A 22,262-nucleotide genomic window follows, 5' to 3' on the forward strand; every position below is an offset into this window, starting at 1 on the left:
GACATTTTTTGTTTTTTAATACAGTGTTGGGTATTTTTTTATTTGTGTATTTACTGTTTTTTAATTGTCTTAGTTTATTCTACTTTTAAAAATGGCATTTTTTTCCATGTCCTTCTTAAGCCATTTTATTTCTTTTATTGTATTTTCTCTTTTTTTGTTTTTTTCCCCAATTTATTCATCTTTATTTTTTACATTGTCACATTCTTTAAAATGTTTCCATTTATATTTGTCATTCCTTTAATTTTTCTTGGCTTTTCTTCACTTAACTAAAAATGTGACATTGTTCAAGTAGAAAGACTCGTTTTCCAAAATCTCGTATGGTCAACTTGTTATTTTTCTCCATCGCTCGTCTTCATCTCTTCTCGATTTTACGGTTTTGAACGCGTTTGAAAATCCGGCAGGTGGCCGCAAGAATTCACGTTCGGACTCCCGCAACAACGGGTGTCAATCACGTATGGCGCCACCTTGTGGACATATGGTGGCGCGCTGGAAACTGCAAAATAGCAAAGATGATGACATCCTCCCGCGTGGAAAGGTCCGGCTAACTGTGCGGCACGAGAGTACAGCAAGGTTGCGCGAGTTCCCTCGATTGTGGTGTGCGCAAGTAGCCAGAGGGCAGTGGTTCTCTTTTGTCAAGTGTTTTACTCCCTGTGAAATGTCGCCTGACCTCTCAAGGGTCAAACCATTCAAAGTTCAGGAGGAGGGGGGGTTATTGAATAACCTACTTACATAAAATTCGTTTTATGACGTTTTTTTTTTTTTGTTTTAATTTTTTAAGCATTTTTGCATGTTTTATTTGAAATCTTGCAGACCCCCGGGAGTACTATGAGAACCACTGCCTTAGGGAACCCACAAACAATTTTAAGGGGCCAAATGTGATCAATATACCAGTAGGAATGAACACAGCAAACACAAACAGGGGTGCAGACTTTTGTATTTTTTTTCTTCAATACATGACATCAAAGCCAGGGTCAGACCACCAAATTCAACCAATCTAGTCTAGACCACAGGCACTCCAGGGCGCGTGTGGCCTGCAAAAAGCAATTGCACGTCAACTCCCATGCTCTCTATAATCGAACAATTTCCAATTGCGATTTTCTTGATGAGCTAAGTAATAAAACATTGATCTGGTGTCAGGCATAATGAAAAAGCAATTCCTTGTGAACTTCCACGCTTGCTTAAATCTAGCAACATTTCTGATAAGGACCATTTTCTTGTTTGGTTTTGACAATAACTTAGTCCAAGATTGTAAAACATTGATGTGATGTCAGACAATATGGCCTGCGACTAAAATGAGTTTGACACCCTGGTGTAGACTGCCTTCCAATACAACAAAGTCATCCGTGTTTAATTGAAACATTAGCAGAACCCCCCCCTAAAGCTAAACTTGAGAAAAAAAAACTTGTGGAACAGAAGGATTGTTTTCTCTTTATGCCTCTATGACTTTGATTACTTCAAGGCTTTGGGGAGCTTTCATAATTTCACAGGTTTAGCAATAGTTACATACAACTACTCAGAGAGCAAAATATGGGTGACTCAATGTTGCAATATTGTTTGGCTTAAGCACCGAATCTACGTTGAAACTAAACATTGAGCGTTCACAGTTTCTAATTCAACCAAAATAAAATGTAGATTCAAAAGCATCTTAGAATGACAAAGTTCAATAATAACACAATGTTGTTGAGCCAATGTTTATTGATCAGTGATCAGTCTTCATCTAAAAGCCCCAAAATATCAAGAATGAACCTTCTTAACCCTTATTCTGGGTATATAGTTGGACTCTGGATGGATGGAAAATAAAGAAAATATTAGACAACACTACGATATAGATTTATAGATGAAAAGGTGTCAAAATCGATACAGACAGCTAGATGGAAAAATATAAAATTAATTGGTGTAATATAATTTAACAGGAAATTAGAAGACAAAATAAAACACCTAAACACATGCAAAACAGATGACCTTTTATTTATTATAGACAAAATAAATTGGATTTTTTTAATATATTATTTTTTGATGTAACACACAGCAACTGGAAAAATATAAAATTAATTGGTGTAATATAAATTAACAGGAAATTAGAAGACAAACTAAAACACCTAAACACATGCAAAACAGATGACCTTTTATTTATTATAGACAAAATAAATTGGATTTTTTAATATATTATTTTTTGATGTAACACACAGCAACTGGAAAAATATAAAATTAATTGGTGTAATATAAATTAACAGGAAATTAGAAGACAAACTAAAACACCTAAACACATGCAAAACAGATGACCTTTTATTTATTATAGACAAAATAAATTGGATTTTTTAATATATTATTTTTTGATGTAGCACACAGCAACTGGAAAAATATTAAATTAATTGGTGTAATATAAATTAACAGGAAATTAGAAGACAAACTAAAACACCAAAACACATGCAAAACAGATGACCTTTTATTTATTATAGACAAAATAAATTTGATTTTTTTAATATATTATTTTTTGATGTAGCACACAGCAACTGGAAAAATATAAAATTAATTGGTGTAATATAAATTAACAGGAAATTAGAAGACAAACTAAAACACCAAAACACATGCAAAACAGATGACCTTTTATTTATTATAGACAAAATAAATTGGATTTTTTAATATATTATTTTTTGATGTAACACACAGCAACTGAAGCTCATCTCGGGAAAAAACAAATTTGATTCTAGAAATAAACCCAACCAAAAAAAAAAAGTGTTCAGCTAACAGTTTTTATTGGACTCTTTTCGATGAAAAGAGGGTCCCGTGACGTCACTTGCCACATTTTTCCTGATAATTTAGTGACTTTAGTCCAAATCTTTTGGCTGGTGAAGCAAATGGAGCCGTTGGCGACTTGCATCCGTCGTCACGTGACCAAGCGTCCTCCTCAGCGGCCGCTTTGAGACCAAAGCCAAAGACGCGCGCGCCCGACGTGTGCACGCGTGTCCTTTCATCGGCCCGGGACGTCACAAAGCAGCGTGACGTCACGCTCGACGGGGGTAGCAGGCACAGACCGCGTCTGTCCCTCACTTTTCGTCTCAGGAGCCGACGCTTACCTCGTTCTCTGCCGCCACCGTCGTGAAGATTTGTCGTCTTGGACTAGATTTGGACATCGTGAGGATGAAGGCCACATTTGTGAAGATCATCCTGGCGTGCGCCTTCTCCGCAGGTGGCGACACTTTCACACTTTTAACAACTTTATGAGACAGCTCCAGTTTGCCTACCCAGCAGTCCAAAGTAGATGGTTTTTTTTTGTTTGTTTTTAATGTTTATATTTTTGACTTTGAAATTCGTCACTGAAGTTGTGTTTTGTTCGTATCATATCGTGTGAATTCTTTGGAAGTAAGTTACGTCTGATTGGATGGCACACTAAAAGTTGAAACGTTGCTCACTAAAGGCCAAAAAGGGCTCAATCCTGTTTTTGGCATTGGTCATTTCCTTCAATCACATTATAAAGCTTTTAGCCATTAAAAGTGTTTTTTTTTTGGGGGGGGGTTGGGGGTTCAAAGCCATTCATCTCCAAATGAGCATAAAAGACATTCCCCATCATGGCCATTTTGATGAGAATTGTTTCAAATGGTCAAGAAGAATGAACGGAGGCCATGCGAAGCCTGTCTGGTCATGCGTGCAGGCAACAAGAAAAAAGTGCATAATTAATAAAATGTTGGGTGATTTTTTTGTTTTCATTTTGTGCCGAGTTGTCACAGTCAGTACACGTTGAATTAAGCTTGACTTCAGTACATTCGTCTGTACTTTTTCAATCAGTATTGTACTAATTATCAGTCTTGTACTCCTCTACTTTTACTCGGGCGCAGAGGAGGAGTAATACTTTGGCCGCTTCTGCTTTCCTAGTTCTTTCAGCAAACTGCGATGGCGCAGCCGGCAAAATGGCGTTTTGCAACCGTGAAGACACGCTCATATTAACATCTACAGCTACTGCAGGCGCCACGTGGACCTTTAACCAAAACGATGTTCCAACAACGGCTACATATGCTCCTGACAACACACACACAAACAAGTCCTGACGTTGCCGGCTCTGACCAAAAGTGCCAGCGGCTACTACGAGGTCTCCTACGACACCAACGCCAAGCAAACATTCGGAGTCATTGTTGATGCCGGTAAGTTTCATGACACGCTGCTGTCACTGTATGCGACCGGTCCTTTTTGTGAAAAAGACTACGTAAATGTTAAAACTCAACGTGCAACTCTTCAAAATCTCAAAAGGTACACAAGTGCTAACTGGGGGCACAATCACATTTTTGGGATGACTTATTAGATCTCCTCACAGCGTGACCTGGGTGAAAATAACGTACTCAGAAGAAATGTGTTTGAAAAAAAAACCCAAAACTTTTATTCTCCGAAAAAGGTCACTTTTGATCCTGGCAACATCTGGTTGGCTTTACAGGCTCATGATCGCGTATGGGGCACGACATTTCAGTTGGACAGGACTGTGGCGCCACCTTGTTGCGCACCTGCCGCCGCCTGTTCCTATTGCGACCCAAACGCATGTTAGCCTTGATTTGGACAGCAGAGCAGAAATTGTGTTGCCAACTTTGCTGCGTTGTGTGGGACAGAAAGTCACATGAGTCCAATCTGTGCGCTTTGTAACTTTTTTTTTTTGTCTCAGTTAATTGCCCGAACACAGTTGACTGACGTTTTGATGGGCACCAGCATCAAGTTAGAGACCACCTTCACTGGTCAGGTCACCTGGACATTTACGCAAACTGGAGGGACTGCGACTCCCATTCCGGAAACTGCGTTCACTGAAAACAAACAAAAGCTGGGGCTCTACAACGTGGCACAAACAAACGCCGGGACGTACACAGCCAACCACGCACCGGATCCCCAGAAGACCTTCAAAGTCAACGTACGAGGTGAGTTTGAATTTGTTGGACCGCTCCATGCGACCCGTCCTTGTGAAAAACACAGCGCGGCTGTTGGAAGTGGTGTGCTAGCCGCGCAAACTTTTTGGCAAAGTCCAAAAGTCCTTTGAGTACCCCGCCGAATCCCACCCATTGATGCAATTTTTTTTTCCATTGACGTGGTTATCAAGCGGTCCTTGAGGACGCAATGCCAATGCCCGCCCCTTAAAGAGCCTCACTTCCTGTTTCCGACAGTTGGCGTCAGCAGCGGCAACATCCAAGTGAAAGGTATGGTTGACAACGGTGAGGGGACCCTCACGTGCTCTGCCCAAGGGGACATCAAAAACTACATCTGGAAGAAGGACAGCCAGGCGATCACCGGTGACAGGATCACCATCAACAGCGAGACGTTGACCATCAAGCTTGTCAATCCGAGTGACGCAGGCACCTACACTTGTGAGGTCGTCGGCTATGCCGGCTCAATGATTGTTGTGAACAAAGCCATTGTCACCGCAGCCACGGCTGGTGAGTACTCCCATGTCACTCCAGCAAGCCCCGCCCCTTCAAGGCTCACGCAGGTCCATGTTTGAAACGAACGTTTGCCATGTTTGCTCTTTGTGCCCTCAGCCGCCCGGGCCATGTTCCCCTCCGTCCCGCTGCTGGTGATGACCGGCCTCCTTCATCTCTTATTCTGGATGGTGTAGCCCCGGCGGCCACCGGGTGAGTCGCCATTGCTGCTTTTCTCACCGCCATTCCGCCGCTTTTCTCAACTGGCGACCATCTGCTTTTCCCCAGACGCTCCTGATGGCACGGCGTCCGACCGCCAACGATGGTGGCAGAGTCCCTTTCAAAGCAGCAGACAAAAGCAATACAATTTTTTTTTGGTCTAGACTAGATTGGTTGAATTTGGTGGTCTTACCCTGGCTTTGATGTCATGTATTGAAAAAAAATACAAAAGTCTGCACCCCTGTTTGTTGGCTGTGTTCATTCCTACTGGTATATTGATCACATTTGGCCCCTTAAAATGGTTTGTGGGTTCCCGAAGGCAGTGGTTCTCATAGTACTCCCGGGGGTACGCAAGATTTCAAATAAAACATACAAAAATGCTTAAAAAAAAAAAAAGGTCATAAAACGAATTTTATGTAGGTAGGTTATTCAATAACCCCTCCCCCTCCCGGAACTTTGAATGGTTTGACCCTTGAGAGGTCAGGTGACATTTCACAGGGGGTAAAACACTTGACAAAAGAGAACCACTGCCCTCTGGCTACTTGCGCACACCACAATCGAGGGAACTCGCGCAACCTTGCTGTACTCTCGTGCCGCACAGTTAGCCGGACCTTTCCACGCGGGAGGATGTCATCATCTTTGCTATTTTGCAGCGTGATAATCTCGACTACTTTTCTACTTGTTATTTTTACTGCTTTCTTTGGTAGAGAATCATCGTGTAATTTCGGGCCACGAAAAATTGTCATAAAATGTTGGGGTGGGGGGGGGCAGCATCTGACTTTTCAACTTAGGGCACCCAAAGGTGCATGCTGAAAAAGATTGGGCACCTCTGCTTCCAAGGTTTCTGTGTCTTTAGCCCGTCATTGGCATTTCGCATTCGGCTGTTAGCATTCGGCTGTTAGCATTCGGCTAACCGTCTTCGCTTTACTTTTTCGCACGACTGGTTGACTCTGGGCCAAACCGCTGCTTGTCGTGAAGTTCCCTGAAAAGCTTCCAGGTCAAGGTAACCGCTTCACTTCGTGAATTTTAAACCTGACGTTCGAGTCGAAAAATAATAAAAGGCACGCGCGCGCACGCACACGCAAGTGGGAGTGAGTGAGCGCGTCCATATGCTGCGCCGCTGTGAGGTGACGAAGCTCCAGAGGGCGGGTTGAGAGACAAAGGCGTGTAGCCGGTTTGCGCGTGTGCGTGCGCACGCATGGGTGTACGTTTGAGTGGGTCTACATGAGGCGGTTAGGCGGGGGGGGGGGGTCGGTTGCACACTGGCGGGCTCCGACTGCAGCAGCAGCAGCAGCAGCAGGTCAGTAGAAACGCAAACACGCACGCCTTCCTCCATAGCGTCTTTTTTTTTTTTTAAACCTTCCGGAGATTTAAAGCATGCGCGTGGACACGCTATGGGCTCGAGGGCTTTAGCTGAATTTAGATGATAACAAGAACGAGATTTTTTTTTTTCAAAACGGCATTGTGCACACAGGGGAAAGCAAGGCTTGGTCATCTTCCTCCTCACCATCATCATTTGATGCCTGCAATTGGCGGGAAGAAGAAGAGGAGGAGGAGGATGTGAAGGTTGGATGGCGGGAAGCAGCTTTGGTTAGGCGCGTGCGAGTGTGCTTCATCCACAATTTACTTTGTGTGCATACCATTGTTGTCTGGTGTGTGTTGGTGTTGTGACACGTATGGCACAATGAAATGAACACTACTACCATGCTTGCAATAGTGTGTGTGTGTGCATTGGTGTTCGTCAATATTGCGTGTCCTTTATTTTGTGTGCAGATGGGTGTTGTTTGTTGTGCCCCAGAAAAATCGGCATTATGAGGAACTCACTGCCCCTCAGAATTTGATTTATTTTATTTCATTTTGAAAATTCAGTCCCATGATGGCCTCACAGCGCAAATGTCGTGGGTTCGAATCCCGGCTCTGGCCTTCCCGTGTGGTGTTTGCATGTTCTCCCTGTGCTTGCGTGGGTTTCCTCCGAGTACTCCGGGTACTTTCCTCCCACATTCCAAAAAACATGCATGGCAGGATGATTGAACACTTTAAGTTGTCTCGAGGTATGAGTGTGAGTGCGGATGGTTGTTTGTCGGTGTGTGCCCTGTGATTGGCTGGCAACAAGTTCCGGGTGTACCCCGCCGACTGTCCGAAGACAGATGGGATAGGCTCCAGCACCCCTCGTGTCCCTTGTGAGGAGAAACGGTCCAGATAAGGGATGGATGTCTATCATGAGTAGACCCACAAAAAAAAGTCGCCAGAGGCCTTTAGGTCAAGCATTTGTGTTTTTATCATTGCTCGTGGGTGGAGCTTTTATGTTTGATGAAAATTGGATGAATGGTTGAAATCAATACATTCATCACCGGTTTGGAATATTTGCTCATAGTGTACCTCTATGATTGTTCAGAAACAGGATATACAGTCCATGGTCTCTGTTTTCGAGTTGTGTTTGTTGTCAGTGTTAATTCGTCCCGCTGCTAGCGCCAGCGACGCGCGACCGCATGAAAAATTCACACTCTCATCTTTTAGCAATGAGGCCTGAGTGGCAACACTAGCTTGGGAGTGCAAAGGTGGTCCAAGCAGATCCGACGGACTGTAAAACACAGCAAGCACTGCTGCTCAATTCTCAAAGTCGTGTCTCAAATACCTCAATGTGCTCAAATTCATTATGCAATTGAAGCAAATCAATATGCTTTTCATAAAAAGTAACGTCATGTAACATTTGTGTGTTGCATGTGTGCTGTAAAGGGGCGTGTCCTCATCAGTGACATCAGCTGCTCCGTGTGTGAGCATCTGGGAGTGAATTGTGGTCGACAGCAGCTCCTTGTCAAAGTTGTGATTTTGGATTTTGCGTGTTTGGCTGTGCCATGAAGGTGAACGGCGACTGTGGGTCTTCCTGCGAATAAATAAATAAATACAACTAAAAATGATAATCATGTTCCGTGCATTACCTTTTAACGCCGCCTCCTGTTGCCAAGTGTAAACATGCCGGCGTTGCCGTCCTGCGCAGGGAGCTTGGACTGTGAGCCTCATTGTTGCCATGGCAACGGGCACCTCACACCTGTTGCTCGGTTCAAAGTTCAAATGAGCGACAGAAGTGTTGACTCAGTGGGAAAATGTGTGTGTGTGTGTGCGCGCAGCATGCACGATTTAGGAAGCAAACAATGTCATTGATCCGACATGTCTAAAAATAAACAGTTTTATTGGCTTTGATCACAACTCATGCTAGTCATGCGTACATGCTTGTGACAGCGATCAGTATGAAAAAAGAAAAAAAAAAGAAAAACTTGGGGTCGTGATTATGAACATAGCGCAACTCGATATCGAGCCCGCACCGCAGTTTGCCATTTGAAGATCCCCGTCATATCGTTTTAGCCACGCTGATGAATAGATAATGCTAATGATTATAATAGCACACCAGATTTGTCATTTGCAATTCGGTCATGTGACTTCTCCGCCCAGCTGCCTGCGGCCAATCAGTCGTCAGCACATGCTCACTTGACTAAATCATGTGCAAATAACATAAATTATACTATTTATTACAATAAATAATATATAAATATAACGATATGTTTAGTCAGGAGGCCGCCAGGAGCTGGTCAATAATTCATCTGCGGCATATGCCCGCTGCTATTTTTCTTTTTCAATGAGAATGAAATGTTGGCGTATCCGTGCCAACCTGTCTTGTTGTCTTCCTGACTGGAGTTGTTGTTATTAATAAGCTGATGAGAAGAAATAATGAGATGCATATAAAACGGTACACAGGTAACGATTGATCATTGTTTGAGTCCCACTGACCCGCAGTGACCAATCTCTGTCCGCTTTTGCTCCGCGCCGTATTGATTTCTTATTGGTGTCAATCTGAGGTTGCCCGAGGGGGGGCTTGCTGGGTAGGGTGTTGTGAGGGTATCGTTCATGACAGGATGGTGGATGGCATGTGGCTTTAAAGCAGGCGTGGGCAAACTACGGCCCGGGGGCCACATGCGGCCCAATACACGTTTTAATCCGGCCCGCCGAACTTGAGAACAATTAACTGAATAAACCTTGTTAATGTTTTATTTTCTAAATACTTTGGTTTTTCAAATACATATATATTGTTGTAATGCTTTTATTTAAAATTAAATGTGTTTTATTTTTCTCAGATGAGGTGAGGTGACCAAAACACTCCATCCATCTTCTCCTGGTCCGGCCGCTCTGTCAAATTTTCGAACCCATTGTGGCCCGCCAATCAAAACGTTTGCCTACCCCTGCTTTAAAGGGACAGTTGATTGAGTTGAACATTGGCACTTGTATAATAGGTATGGATGTCAAAATGAAATGCATCCCCTTAAAAAACTCTGCAATGATTCAATTTGTTTTGAGATTTACAACAAATTGTTAGTTTTTATTTTTCAAGTACAAAGTACAATACATATAGTTTTAAAGATTACACTTTAAAGGGATCATCCAGCCGTGGTGTCATAAATGATGCTAATATGAGTATTATCTATTCAAGTCGGACTAAGAAAGTCTTCACTGAAGGCCTACGTGTGAGATGCACGGCCCGCGACTGCATTTTAGTTGCTTTGCAAACCAAGACCGTTCTTGAGTGTTCGGACACATGTGGCCAAAATCAAAATGGAAGGAGAAGGGCGGGACACAATCCGCAGTTTGATTTTCAAAAACAGAATGAGAATAAAAGGGGGACTGGGATGGATCAAATAGATAACACAAAAAGTCGTGTGATCAAAAAATAATTAGGAAATAAAAACTGAAATGTTGACAGAAACAGGAAAGGATGAAAGGAAAAATTAGAACATGTGGATGGATCAAGAGAGCGAAAAGGAAAGAGAGGGAAAGGGGAACAAATATTTGAAAATTAAGCACCCAAAAAACAAACGAATCTCGACCAACATCAAGGCAGGAACAAAGACGACAAAAGATGGATATGGAGAGAAGGAAGAAAGCAAGAGAACGAGAGAATAGTGTGGGGGGAAAAAATGAGTACGCAGGCCAAGTTGCTTTGATGAGATTATCCTGCGTCACGGAGCTGCCAGCCTTCAGGACGATCAAATTAAAAGAGAAGAAAACGAGGGAGAAGAAGGGAGGATGGAAGGAGGATGTTGAGAACGCTGCCCTGAGTTCTGCTTGGTGCTTGGAAATGGCGCTTTTCATGCGTAAATCACAATGAGCAATAACGTCTGAATGGACATTTTGATTTGAAAAGAAAAACTAAAAAAAACAAAAAAATCACCAAGATGTCACTTGATGTATTGTGCGAACCCGACACTCAATGACTATTCAATTAAGTACGTGCATCTGTTTTTTCCGCTGTCACGCCCTCAGCACACAGCGACCGCGTATTCACTATTATATCCGTGTTTCGATCACGTGACCACAATGAGCCAAACAAAGCAGAAAGGAGACATTTGAAAGATGAATGGACGTGAAAACCCAGGAAAAAAATCAGACTAAGCAGAAAACCACACCCAAAGGCAAATATTGTCTCTGCCTCTTTGAATTGCGCTGCATGTGTTTAGTTTAGTTTTTATTTTATTTACATTTCAATTAGAAAATGTTTAGTTGTAGAACTGTTTTTATTAGCTTTAGTTCTGTTTTTTTTGTATTATGTTGTATGTTTGTCAGGTGCGATTTTTTTTAAAGGCAACAAGTATTGTTCATTAAATACTCCAAAAAAAGACATCATTTGAAAATGTTATTAACTTACTAACAATAATACTGGATAGCCAATAAAAAATAAAACATAACTGTTCACTTAAACGCATGTGCAATAAGACCAAGAAAAGTCCAGCGCATTGTTCTTCTAACATCAAATGCAGATGAAACACACAACATGGTGTAAATGTTGCTACACTTAGTGGTAATAGTCTAAGCACTCCTTTTTTCCAATGCTATTTTTTGTGACATGAAAAATGACACTAAATTAAATTATTTCAGGTTCAGTCATGGCTTTATCAGCCCATAACACACTTCCCATGGGTTCGGGAAATTTTATTGCGGTCATTAATGGAGGAAATTTGGGGTAAATTATTTATCACGGTCTCTCATTTTTTAATCATAAATAACCTGGCAATTGGACAGGAGTGTGCAGACTTAAATCACTATACATAGTCGTCAAATTTAAATCCTTGCATATTGAAAGTGTGCATGAGCTGGAGCGGAGAGAGAGAGAAGAGAGAGAGAGAGAGAGAGAGAGAGAGAGAGAGAGAGAGAGAGAGAGAGAGTGAGAGAGAGAGAGAGAGAGAGAGACCTATCTCCGTGACGATGCATTTGCTTTTGTCCGAACGCAATCATTATCAAAATAATCCAAAACGGGGCTCTGCCGTTTTCTCCCAACTTTCGCCATTATGCTGTTGTTTGATTTTTGTCTTCTACCCATGAAACGTCATTGTCAACGCGTTGCGTGATTGAGGATGGCAAGGTGCCGTATCGCTGTACAACTGTCGTAAATCCGGCAGCGCCGTGATTTGCGTACGTTTGAAGTGATCACAGAAAGCTTGCAAAGACGAAAACGAAGGATAGTTAGTTTTGTGAGCAGACAATATCGTTTTAGACAGTTTTGCCTTTTTATTTCATTTCGTTATCATTATTATGATTTTTTTTTTGGTCCTTGTTATTTTGATCGTTTTCGTTTCCAATTATAATCTCGGTGGGACTGCACTGAAGGCGAGCAACTCTAAATTTAGATTATCGGATTCTTGTTGATGTCTCAGGACATTTTTTTTCTGCAGACCATGTGACATTTGTCCTCTTTGTGATGACCAAATCTGATTTAGTTCTGTCTTTCTTTCCTGAGGCAGGTGCATCCAGAGAAATCCAGATCCTAGCGCGAGGCGTCGCAGCGGAGGCTACATGCTAGCTCGTCTTTGACATCCAGGAAGAAGAAGAAGATCAACACACCCCAAATCTCAAGATGGACTTTGTGATGAAACAAGCTTTAGGTGGTGAGTAATCAACGCATCATGCTAGCTTAGCATACTAAAGTGCTACTTGTTAGCGCTGAATGAAGCTAGTTTGAAGCTACGTAGTTTGAATGCGCCACTTCTGGTCAGAAACATTTTTTTTATTCTACTGATGATTATTAAAGAATGGAAAGAGGTATAAACAAACATTTTTCCCTCGAGGAAGAAGTGTCTATGCTCTATTTTGGTAGGTTCACTGCTTATACAGTGACAGAAGACAATATTTTGTGGATCTTGAAAAATCAGTCACAAAGCTCTAAAATGGCTGGTTGTCATTGAGTTATGATAGTGTAATGCCCTCGCATGCCAGGCAAGGAGAGCCACAGTCACTTGGACACCTATTCACAGGAAATGGACAGTGAATGGCTTCCATTTTGGTCACGTTCACGTTCATTTTCTGTCCTTCGCGCTTCTGCTCGTCCATCTTCGTCCTTTCTGCCTTCCGTTTTCCGTTTCCTCCATTAGCTTCTGTCACATCCATCTGTCCTCCTGCATCCATCCATTCATCCTTTGCTCTTTTTCCACATGAATAATCCATCCATCTCCCTTTATGTTGACATTCATCTTGGGGTAAATACAATGACATTCACATTCACGCTCCTGACACCAGCTGTGAGCCATTATCGCACGTGGTTTCAGGTTGTGTTTAGTCTCAAGGTTAGTTTTAGGTTTAGGTTCAGCGTTCGATCCAAAAGTTAAGGGTGAACCCAAACTCTTTTGCTGAGCCAATGAACAGGTGCTGTTGGCTGTAAACTTAGCGCCCCGCCCCCCTCAAAAAAAAAAATTAAAGTCCACTCAACCAAACCGCTGCGGCGCATGTGGGCAGAAATTCTGCTTGCACACACTCGTTCTTCTGATATCAAATCCAATCTCTTGTTTCACCCGGCTAGGACTAAACACGGCTTTAAACCAGCGGTTTCGACTAAGAGAAAACCGAGGTGCTAGCTATACTAGCGCTAATTGCTACAACAGTCGGACCCAGTGGCGGTGGGCGTCTCGGTTGGTCTCATAAAGTCTCATATCGTGGCAAGTGGACCCAAGTGGTTTCCAGCAGTCATGTGATCTCAAACAATCTCAGGTGGACTCAGGAGGGTTCATCAGTCTGGGGTGATCTCGTGTAGTCTCAGTCAGGATGGTTTCATCCTGTCACAAATCCTCCGCAGATTTTGGAGATGAATGGTGCATTTTTTTGGATTCATGTCGGTATGTACATGTGTGGTTAGCATTAGCATTAACGCAACGGTAAAATCAAGAAAAATGACTGAGCGACATGTTGACCTTGTAAAGGACGTAACAAAATGTCAACAAAGGGCGACACGCACGCAGAACCGAATGCGCTAACGTGATTAGGAGATGCAAATGAATGTTATTGGAAGGGAAATATCGACCGTTTTTTTTTTCTTTATCCAATAATGGTTTCATTAGAAACAAGCCCAGAAGCTCATCTAAAACCAATCAATACGTTGGCCTCACAACAACAACAAACGCAAACTAAATGTTTGCACAAGCAACAAAATCCTCAAACACCTCAACCCGTGTGTGCTATCTCAAAAATATACCTGCCGTTTCAATCCCTCGTTTTCTGTCCACTCTGTTTCTCTGTAATAGCAAATGTGGGCTTCTCTTGATTTTTTTTTTTTCTTTTTCTATCCTTATCATCGCTGTTGGGCAGAAACCTCACATTTCCCAAATGACTACTTTTAACCAAGTCTAAACTCTGTAACAAACAACAAGTTGATATTTTATAAAGCATTGCGCACCAACATCACCACCACAAAATCATGTTTAATCACAAATTTAATTCAGTAAGAATTTGCTATTGGAATTTGGCAAAAATAAACATCTGTATTACATTATCTTCCCAAACTATTCCTCAAATATCTCAGCAGCACACAAAATAATTTTCAAACCTTCAAAGATTATCTGTTACTGACCCCCAGTTCACAGTTTGCCTCCGACTGTGTGAGCTGTGCTCCGATAATTTTGATGATCTTAACACATGGCGCCACACACAAATATTCTTTTCCAACGCTGAAATTTCACATGATCAAACCGTTTTGGAATGGACAGGAGGCGGGAGCGTTCAAAAATGGCAATGCCGTCAAAAATGGAACACCATGTTTCATGTTTAAAAAAAAAAAAAAAAAAAAATCCAAATTGTGAATGTACCATTCACTGACAATGGCAATAAATTCTGAAAGATTCTGAAAACATTTCTTCCCATCAACCCATCTTTCTACTAAAAACAATATTGGGTTGGACATATTTTGTTTGATTTATTCGAGCTTCCTTGTTGGTCAGTCAGCGCTCTTTTTGATTGGCAACATTCCGCTGTCACAGTTCATGAGGTCAAATAACTCGAGAGTCGGCGGCTTTCCCCCACACTTAAAGATTATCTTCAAGGACACTTAGAAGACATTGGTCAAAATTTGCGCCTGGTTTATATGAGCCATGCCAAAAAAAAAAATCTAATGCTGAGTTGAATAGACTGCATAAACGGAAATAAATCCATACACATACGTATCCTAATGTATTTATTGACAAGATTTTTGGCTGCCTGGAACGGATTCATTGGGTTGACATTATATCCTGCGGGTTTCTCCTTCCCCTCCCGCAGGATATCAAACAAACGTTCGTAAAAAAAAAAAAAAAAAAAGTTGCAGATGACGAGGATTTTATCTGGTGGAGCAGACAGGAAGTCTCTGCCTTTGATTTCCTGTGCAATGACCAGTGGGCTGAAAATCAATCACCAACATGTCGTGGAAAGCGTCCGTGGAACAATATTCGAATGTAGACCATATAGTCTGAGCTATTTATAGCATACATATGATCAAGTGTGGACAGGTAGATAAAAAGCATAGCTGATCCAGGATCAGTTGTCCAATCACCCCTGCTCATTTCCTGTTTGCTTTTCTTTATCTCACCATGAAGCCTTTCCCATCCCGAGCCAGCTTGTCTCCCTGCTTCCTGCCTCCACATAAAGCAGACGTCCGATTGGACAGCGAGATCCAGTGATGCTCCGACAGATAAGATGGCCTTGTTGTGTCGAGTCATCTTTTTTCATAATCGCGAGGACTCTTCAGATTCTTCGCACCACGCCGTCAATGGAGTAACGAGGAGCACTTCAATTGGCCTTTTTTGTGCTAATGCTAACGACCTAGATGAGGACGACGAGAGGAAGGGGAGGGGTGTCAGGGATGAAGAAAGGATGAAGAAGAGAGGGGGAAGAGTAAAGGTTAAAAATGAGTGCAGGGACGGGGATGGATTTAATCCCCTTTACACAACCCCCAATTTCATCCTCATAACTATGATGATGATGATGAAGAAGAAGGTTATTACATGTTAGTTACTACAGTATATCATACACACACGTATGTGGTGATGGATTTTACACGTGTTGCTGTTTTGTGTGAAAGGCATGACATGGAACGGTGGGATGATGTTAATTAGCCAATTTCGTATTTGGAGGCGATAGAATGTACCATTTTTTTTTTAAAGAACCTGAAGTGTTTAACACTGCTCCACCAATTTTGCAGGTATCCCCTTCAGCCTGCTTTTGTGGAGGGAGGGGAGGGGGGGTATTAAACGCCGACACTCCCCGCATACGATCCACTTGTGATGTTTGTTTTGTTATCTGTCACACCCCCGCAGCGGACAGGCTGACCTTAGCCCCGCCCCCATGCTGAGCGCTGAACTCCCCCACCCCGCTTTCTCACCATCCGAGCAGTCATTTGTCACACTCGCGTTTGTTGCTGTCGCACTCCGCCGCAGGCGGGAAAAAGCCTGAAGATGACGATGCTGAGTGGTTCTGTGACACCGCCATCGCATCGATGTCCCAAATAAATAACACTTTAAATATAGACAGTCAATTCACAACACTTGCTTACATTTCCTATATTGTATTTTTTACACAATTACAAATATATAAATAAGTATACATACATATATTACATAGACAACACTTCCATTATTTAGAATCAACATCTACGAATTCCGGTGCATATCTCGCAATATATATTTGTTTCAAAACCCAAAAGTAGAGTACACAAAACTTACAATATATGCTCTATACTGGATAGTCTACAATACCTGTGGATAACAAATTTGCATGTTTGCAATGAGGAATAACATAACAATTTTAATACATCTTATAATATATTCCGCAGCTGATGAAATTATTTTCTAGAGCATTTAGACACGGCAATTTTGTTTCTCTGCCGCTGTATCCATAATTTATATACTCAGGTGGTCCTGCACTATCGACCTCACCGAGGTAATACCAAAACACCATCAATGCTTCTCGATACTATGAGCCGCCGCGTGGACTTCCATCATCTGACTTCCATCACCTCTCACCATCTTCTCTTCGCTTGTCCGTCTTGGTGCTGGGTTCAGGTGCCACCAAGGACATGGGCAAGATGCTGGGCGGTGAGGAGGAGAAGGACCCCGACGCGGCCAAGAAGGAGGAAGAGCGTCAGGAGGCCCTGAGGCAGCAGGAGGAGGAACGGAAGGCCAAACACGCCCGCATGGAGGCCGAGAGGGAAAAGGTCCGGCAGAGCATTCGGGACAAGGTAGCGCAAACTCCTTTGTCAGCCTTCCAGTCAAGCTCCTTAGCGCGTGCTAATGCTAATGCTAATGCTAATGAGCATTTGGTATTGGTGAAAGGGCTAGAACCTCCTGAGTCAGCCTCATGGACATCATGTTTAGCATTGTCAATGCTAATGCTAGCGTTACAGGAAATCTCAAGCCGACTGCTAACACTAATGCATGCGTGGTTGCATTTCCTTCATGGACTTTTTATAGTGAGCTATATAGCTAGCTAAGGAGGTCATTTGTGTTTGTAGTACGGCCTGAAGAAGAAGGAGGAGAAGGAGGCCGAGGAGAAAGCGGCAATGGAGCAGGCCTGTGAGGGCTCCTTGACGCGCCCCAAGAAGGCCATCCCCAGGGGTTGTGGGGATGACGACGAGGACGAGGATGAGAGTATCCTAGATACCGTACTCAAGTTTCTTCCGGGTCCTCTGCAGGATATGTTCAAGAAGTAGATGGGGAAGAAAGATAGGGGCGAAAGAGGATTCACATTCAGGGAGGGCTGGTCTCGCCAAGCTTTTGGCGGCTTCACACTGCCTTTTCTAGAAATTTCTGTGTCATTTGTTTGATTTTCTTAAGTCCTTCCATCGTTTTTTTTTTTTTATTATTAATATTTAATTTGACGCCATCAGGCCTCTTGGTTGATCGGTCGTCACCCGTCGCCAGGCAGACGCCGCCAAATCCAAAGTTGGATATATTTTTCGGGACACGTGCCTTCATCGCAAGTTGATGTGGGAAATGCATGCTAATGTTCGGTCGTCTGATTGGACAGCTGACAAACAGGAAGTAGTAACACTGCCAATTTAAACATGTTACATTGCATTGAGTCGGGAGTCGAAAACCCGGAAAAGCTCATAGTGTCACTATTTGCAAACATGTTTACACGGTGAGCATCCTTATAACTCAATCTAAAGGTGGGGCTTGTTTATTAATTTTATCGACATCCGAGGTTTTATCAGAGGCGTAGCAAAGGCAGGATGGTGACCGTGTGAAATGGAAACTGCTGATATTCTGCGTTTGATGGGTTCTTTATATTAATGGGAAACCGGAGCTTCAAATTTACTTCATGAACCAGTTGTTGTATTTTTTTTTTTAGATGGCACTCTGAAAGAAAACCGACTTGACATATCGTAAATCCCTTTATTACATAGGTGTCAAACTCTGGCCCGTGGGCCAAATTTGGCCCGCAGTGTAATTATATTTGGCCCGCCCGGCTTTACCAAATGACTACTATACCATTTTACATTCTATATGATAGTGATTTAAAAAACTAAATATTGTATTGCATTAATAAAACCAATTATAATGAAAATTTTCAATTAAAAAAATAAATCTGCGTTTTATATTGTTTTTAAAAAAATAAATGTTGGCCCGCAGCTTTGTTCAATTTTGACTTTTTGGCCCACTGTGTATTTGGATTTGACCCCCCTGCTTTATTGAAACCAACAGTGCCATCTAGTGGAGTCAAAAATACCAACTGCTTCATGAAGCAAATTTATGAAAGGCTTCTGCTCTTTTGTCTCTGTTGTACAAATTTCTGAGGAACACAATCCTCCAAATCCAATTCAATCCTGCCATTTTCTGTCCTTTGGGAAAAGGTACTGACAACCTGGAAATTTTCTGGACTCCTGTATTTTTTTTCGAGCGAGATTTTGTTTCTCTTTGTTCAAGCGTACCCCTTCACTGGATTCTGTCGGAAGCCCAAATTTTGCATGATCTGTATGAAAGGGCCTCGTAGTGACAAGCTTCTTATTTAAAAATTGGACGTGTTTCCGGTGGTTTAGACAATCAATACACATTTTGGGCAATGAGAAATTTTAGGGTATGAGGTGTGTGTGTGTTTGCTGTTCGGAGGACGAGGTTTAAACTTTCAAATTTATCACCATGGAGACCAAAGATTACAATTGTTTTAGACACCTCCCCCACTCCCACCCCCTTAAAAAAAAATACTCGAACTATGACGTCAAGCTGTGTGCTAGCGGTGCGCTAGTGCTGCGTTCGAGGTACATTAGCTGCGCTTTATCAGTCAACGATATTAGTGGTGCATCGGTAATGCATTTCCGGTGCGTTGGTGGCACATTAGTGGCGCACCAGGATTGCGGCGCTGGTGCATTAGCGGTGAGGAAATAGCAATGTAGCGTTTCCTTTGGATGAGCTAACGGTGTTAGCATGTGGCTAACAGGTAAGAAGCTAAAGAGCTCAGAAGCTAAAAGGCTAAGATGCTCAGAAGTTAAGAAGCATGCTTTTGACTTAAACGGTGACAAAGTAGAAGAAGACGATGTGGGACTTGACCACAAAGCCATAAACTTTCGACTTTTTGCAATAATTTCTTGAATGTTTTTGCTTTTTGTGAGCGGGTCGGAAGAAACCATCATCGTGTGAAAGTGTCTTGTTGTCGATGTGTCCTTTATTCATGAACTCTGCAAACGGAAGACCGTATTTATGGATTGATATATTTGGATTTAGGATTTCGCTTCTTAATGCTTAAATGTTTAAAGGTAGGCGACACTTAGCACATGCTGCTACATCTGTTAGCATCCGAAGTATTTCTTGGAGGCTCCACACTGCGTTTTGCGTTTCTCTTGTTTTGAACTCGAGACAAGTTTGCCTTCATCTCAGCAAAGTTTAGGCCTAATGACAAACAGGAACTTGCAACACTGCCCGATTTGACTTTTTGTGTTGAATTGAATCCGTCACATGTGTTGGGAGTGGCAGATTCTCGTGGCGCATCAAAGCCGGCTATTTTTGCGTAAACGCACCTGAGTGTTAACGTCACTTTGCCCCATTGTGTTCAAACATATTTTACAATGCCCCTTAAGCCCGACTTTCTCAGATGTCAAATGTCTACGTTAACTCGTTTACTGCCATTGACGGCTAAAGACGTCAAAGATCCTTTTTTTTTTTTTTTTTTTTACTGGTAGTGAATGACAAACAACCATTCTCACTCACAATCACACCTAAGGACACTTTGGAGAGATCAATTAACCTTCCATGCACGTTTTTCGGACTGTGGGAGGAAACCGGAGGAAATTCACACAGGCACATGGAGAACTTGCAAACTCCACACAAGGAGACCATACCCGGAATCGAACCTTACACCTCTGTACTGTGAGGCCGACACGCTAAACCAGTCTTCCACCATGCCGCCCTTGTATAAACTAACACAATGAAATGAATTTAAATGTTTAGTGATGGCCCGATGACCCTAGACTTCTCACGAGTCAAATGCAGAAATGATCTTGGATCAGGGTCGCAGTGTAAAGATGGCAGTATTTATTGAACTTTATTCCTTTACCACAATTAATTGCAACTTTAGATGGTTATTTTGGTTCTCAATCGCTTCTTCACACAGCCGTGCATATCGCTTTTACGTTTTTACATTCTGTCTCTCTCTCTCTCTTGGCACTTGAGCCTTTTTTGCCGGTCAGTCCCCCGGCCGCTATCTCAGTACCCATCCGGCCTTGACCTTCCGGCCTTATTCTTAAAAATTATCAGCCCCTGACCCCGTTCCGGCTCCCTCCGGGTCACGTGATGATGATGGATAAGGAAATACAGGCACGCTTGAACGCACACTGCCGTCTCTTCAGACACAAAGCGTTCGTATTGGCGCTTTTGACGCGCTCTGAGGCAATTTTTGTCGTTTGCCCGTTTCGCGAGACGCGAGTCGGTTCATCACACGCACGGGGGCCGATTCGTGGGCCGGACTAAAATCCACCTTTTGTTAAACGAACCCTCTTTTAAAATTGGTCCATTCATCTACGTTTCCTGTTCCACTGGTCACGTTTGCTCAACTGTCCTCCTATTGGCTTCCAAAAGGGCTATTTCATGTTTTTTGCATATGCTTGTTCTTTGACTTTATCGGGATTGAGCAGGATGGATGCACAAGATGAACGAACGCATGAGTCTGTCATCGCCATTGTCACCGTTTTGTCGCGTCTCACTTGAAATCTGAACGCATTCACCACCTGGGTGAGGGTGGGGGGGCAATATCCATCCATCTATCCTTCCATCCATTTTTGAACCGCCTCGCTTCGCTAGGGTCATAAAGGCGACAATTCCTCTCAGCTCATCTTTCTTCGAGGAGAATAAAGACCGTGAGCTCAAGGACAGTTGGTATCTTGAAAAACGTGTGCGATGCCTCGCTCGTATCTTGAGGCACCGCTGTATTTAAATCTGCGTGAAAGTGTGATCTGCACGACTGGAGCTCAAAGAAATAATTAAGGTCACGTTAGCACGTGTTATAGCGCACGTTAGCTGGAATCAGCTCGTGTGAGCACGCTTTAACGTTACGTTAGATCAAGTTTGTGCGCGTTAGCGCTTAGCTCAACCGCAGAGTTATCGGAATTAACTGCCATTATTGCTCTGAACTGCCTTTTTTCTTATATTAAGGTTTTTACATTGCGCACAGTTTTACATCGCGTGAGGAATCAAACCTGTCAGTGGGTTGTTGTTGTTTTTTTTTTTTTTCCCTATTTTTCACCGTGCCAGTGATAGACAAGTTAGCAAATGAAAGTCTTGTGCCATGGCGGTTCCTGATGCATTTTGGGACTTTTCTTTATTTGGTTGAGGGTGAACATAATTTCAGGTGCAGCAGAATGTCATCAATCACTTTTGGAAAAAAAATCTTTCAAATGTGTGCTTTGCATGTCATGTTGTCCGTGTGGCGCTCAGCTGTGTTAACGAACGTGTGTCTCCTTTGCAGCTCAGTTTGTCCTTTTTGGATGTCATGTTTTAAAAAAAAATAAAATATTGAAATTGATTATTTAAGGGAAAAGTCCTTTGACTAATTTGTGATATTTTACAACAGTATCCATGTTGGTTTGACATCTGGCAAGTGATCTTTTGATGTGAAGTAGAAAAAAAACATGCAAAAACTAAAGTGTGTTGATTGCAAATATTTAATGTTCATTATCTACTTTATAATGACCAATTATTTAATAAATTAACAGTTGTTAAATGTAAATAATGTACATAAATGGTTGATTTCACAAAACGGTTGTATCAATCATTAGTTGAGTCAATTAAAATAAGAAATAACTCAAATAAAAAAAATACATTTCAACTATCCAGTCTTTTAATATAGCGACTAAATGCAATTGCAATGTAGAACAGCTTT

At 42.3% G+C, this 22,262-nt stretch overlaps 1 protein-coding gene across 4 annotated transcripts; it reads left to right on the plus strand.

Moving 5' to 3' along the window:
• The first annotated feature begins 6,399 nt into the window (after window positions 1-6,399).
• On the plus strand, window positions 6,400-21,913 carry LOC148338650 (complexin-2). Of its 4 annotated transcripts, none has more exons than XM_088294481.1 (4): window positions 6,400-6,612; window positions 12,398-12,541; window positions 16,955-17,130; window positions 17,404-21,913. In XM_088294481.1, the coding sequence occupies exons 2-4, from the start codon at window positions 12,511-12,513 to the stop codon at window positions 17,599-17,601; spliced, it is 405 nt and encodes a 134-aa protein (XP_088150607.1). In that variant the 5' UTR covers window positions 6,400-6,612; window positions 12,398-12,510; the 3' UTR covers window positions 17,602-21,913. The 4 variants fall into 4 exon arrangements, with proteins under 4 accessions (XP_088150607.1, XP_088150606.1, XP_088150605.1 ...); XM_088294480.1 differs by lacking the exon at window positions 6,400-6,612 and adding an exon at window positions 6,853-6,908 and having other exon boundaries at window positions 12,394-12,541; XM_088294479.1 differs by lacking the exon at window positions 6,400-6,612 and adding an exon at window positions 6,864-6,909.
• Window positions 21,914-22,262: the final 349 nt, after the last annotated feature.

This window comes from Idiotropiscis lumnitzeri, chromosome 4, assembly GCF_059441095.1.
Source record: "Idiotropiscis lumnitzeri isolate Australia: NSW breed Sydney's pygmy pipehorse chromosome 4, RoL_Ilum_1.0, whole genome shotgun sequence".
In the NCBI taxonomy this organism is placed as follows: domain Eukaryota; kingdom Metazoa; phylum Chordata; class Actinopteri; order Syngnathiformes; family Syngnathidae; genus Idiotropiscis; species Idiotropiscis lumnitzeri.

Excerpts from the sequence above, each read along its gene's own strand:
- LOC148338650 (XM_088294481.1), top strand. The coding sequence starts at position 12,511 with ATGGACTTTGTGATGAAACAAGCTTTAGGTG. Across the intron at positions 12,542-16,954 it reads GATGAAACAAGCTTTAGGTG|GTGCCACCAAGGACATGGGC; the intron begins GTGAGTAATCAA and ends TGCTGGGTTCAG. Across the intron at positions 17,131-17,403 it reads GGCAGAGCATTCGGGACAAG|TACGGCCTGAAGAAGAAGGA; the intron begins GTAGCGCAAACT and ends TTGTGTTTGTAG.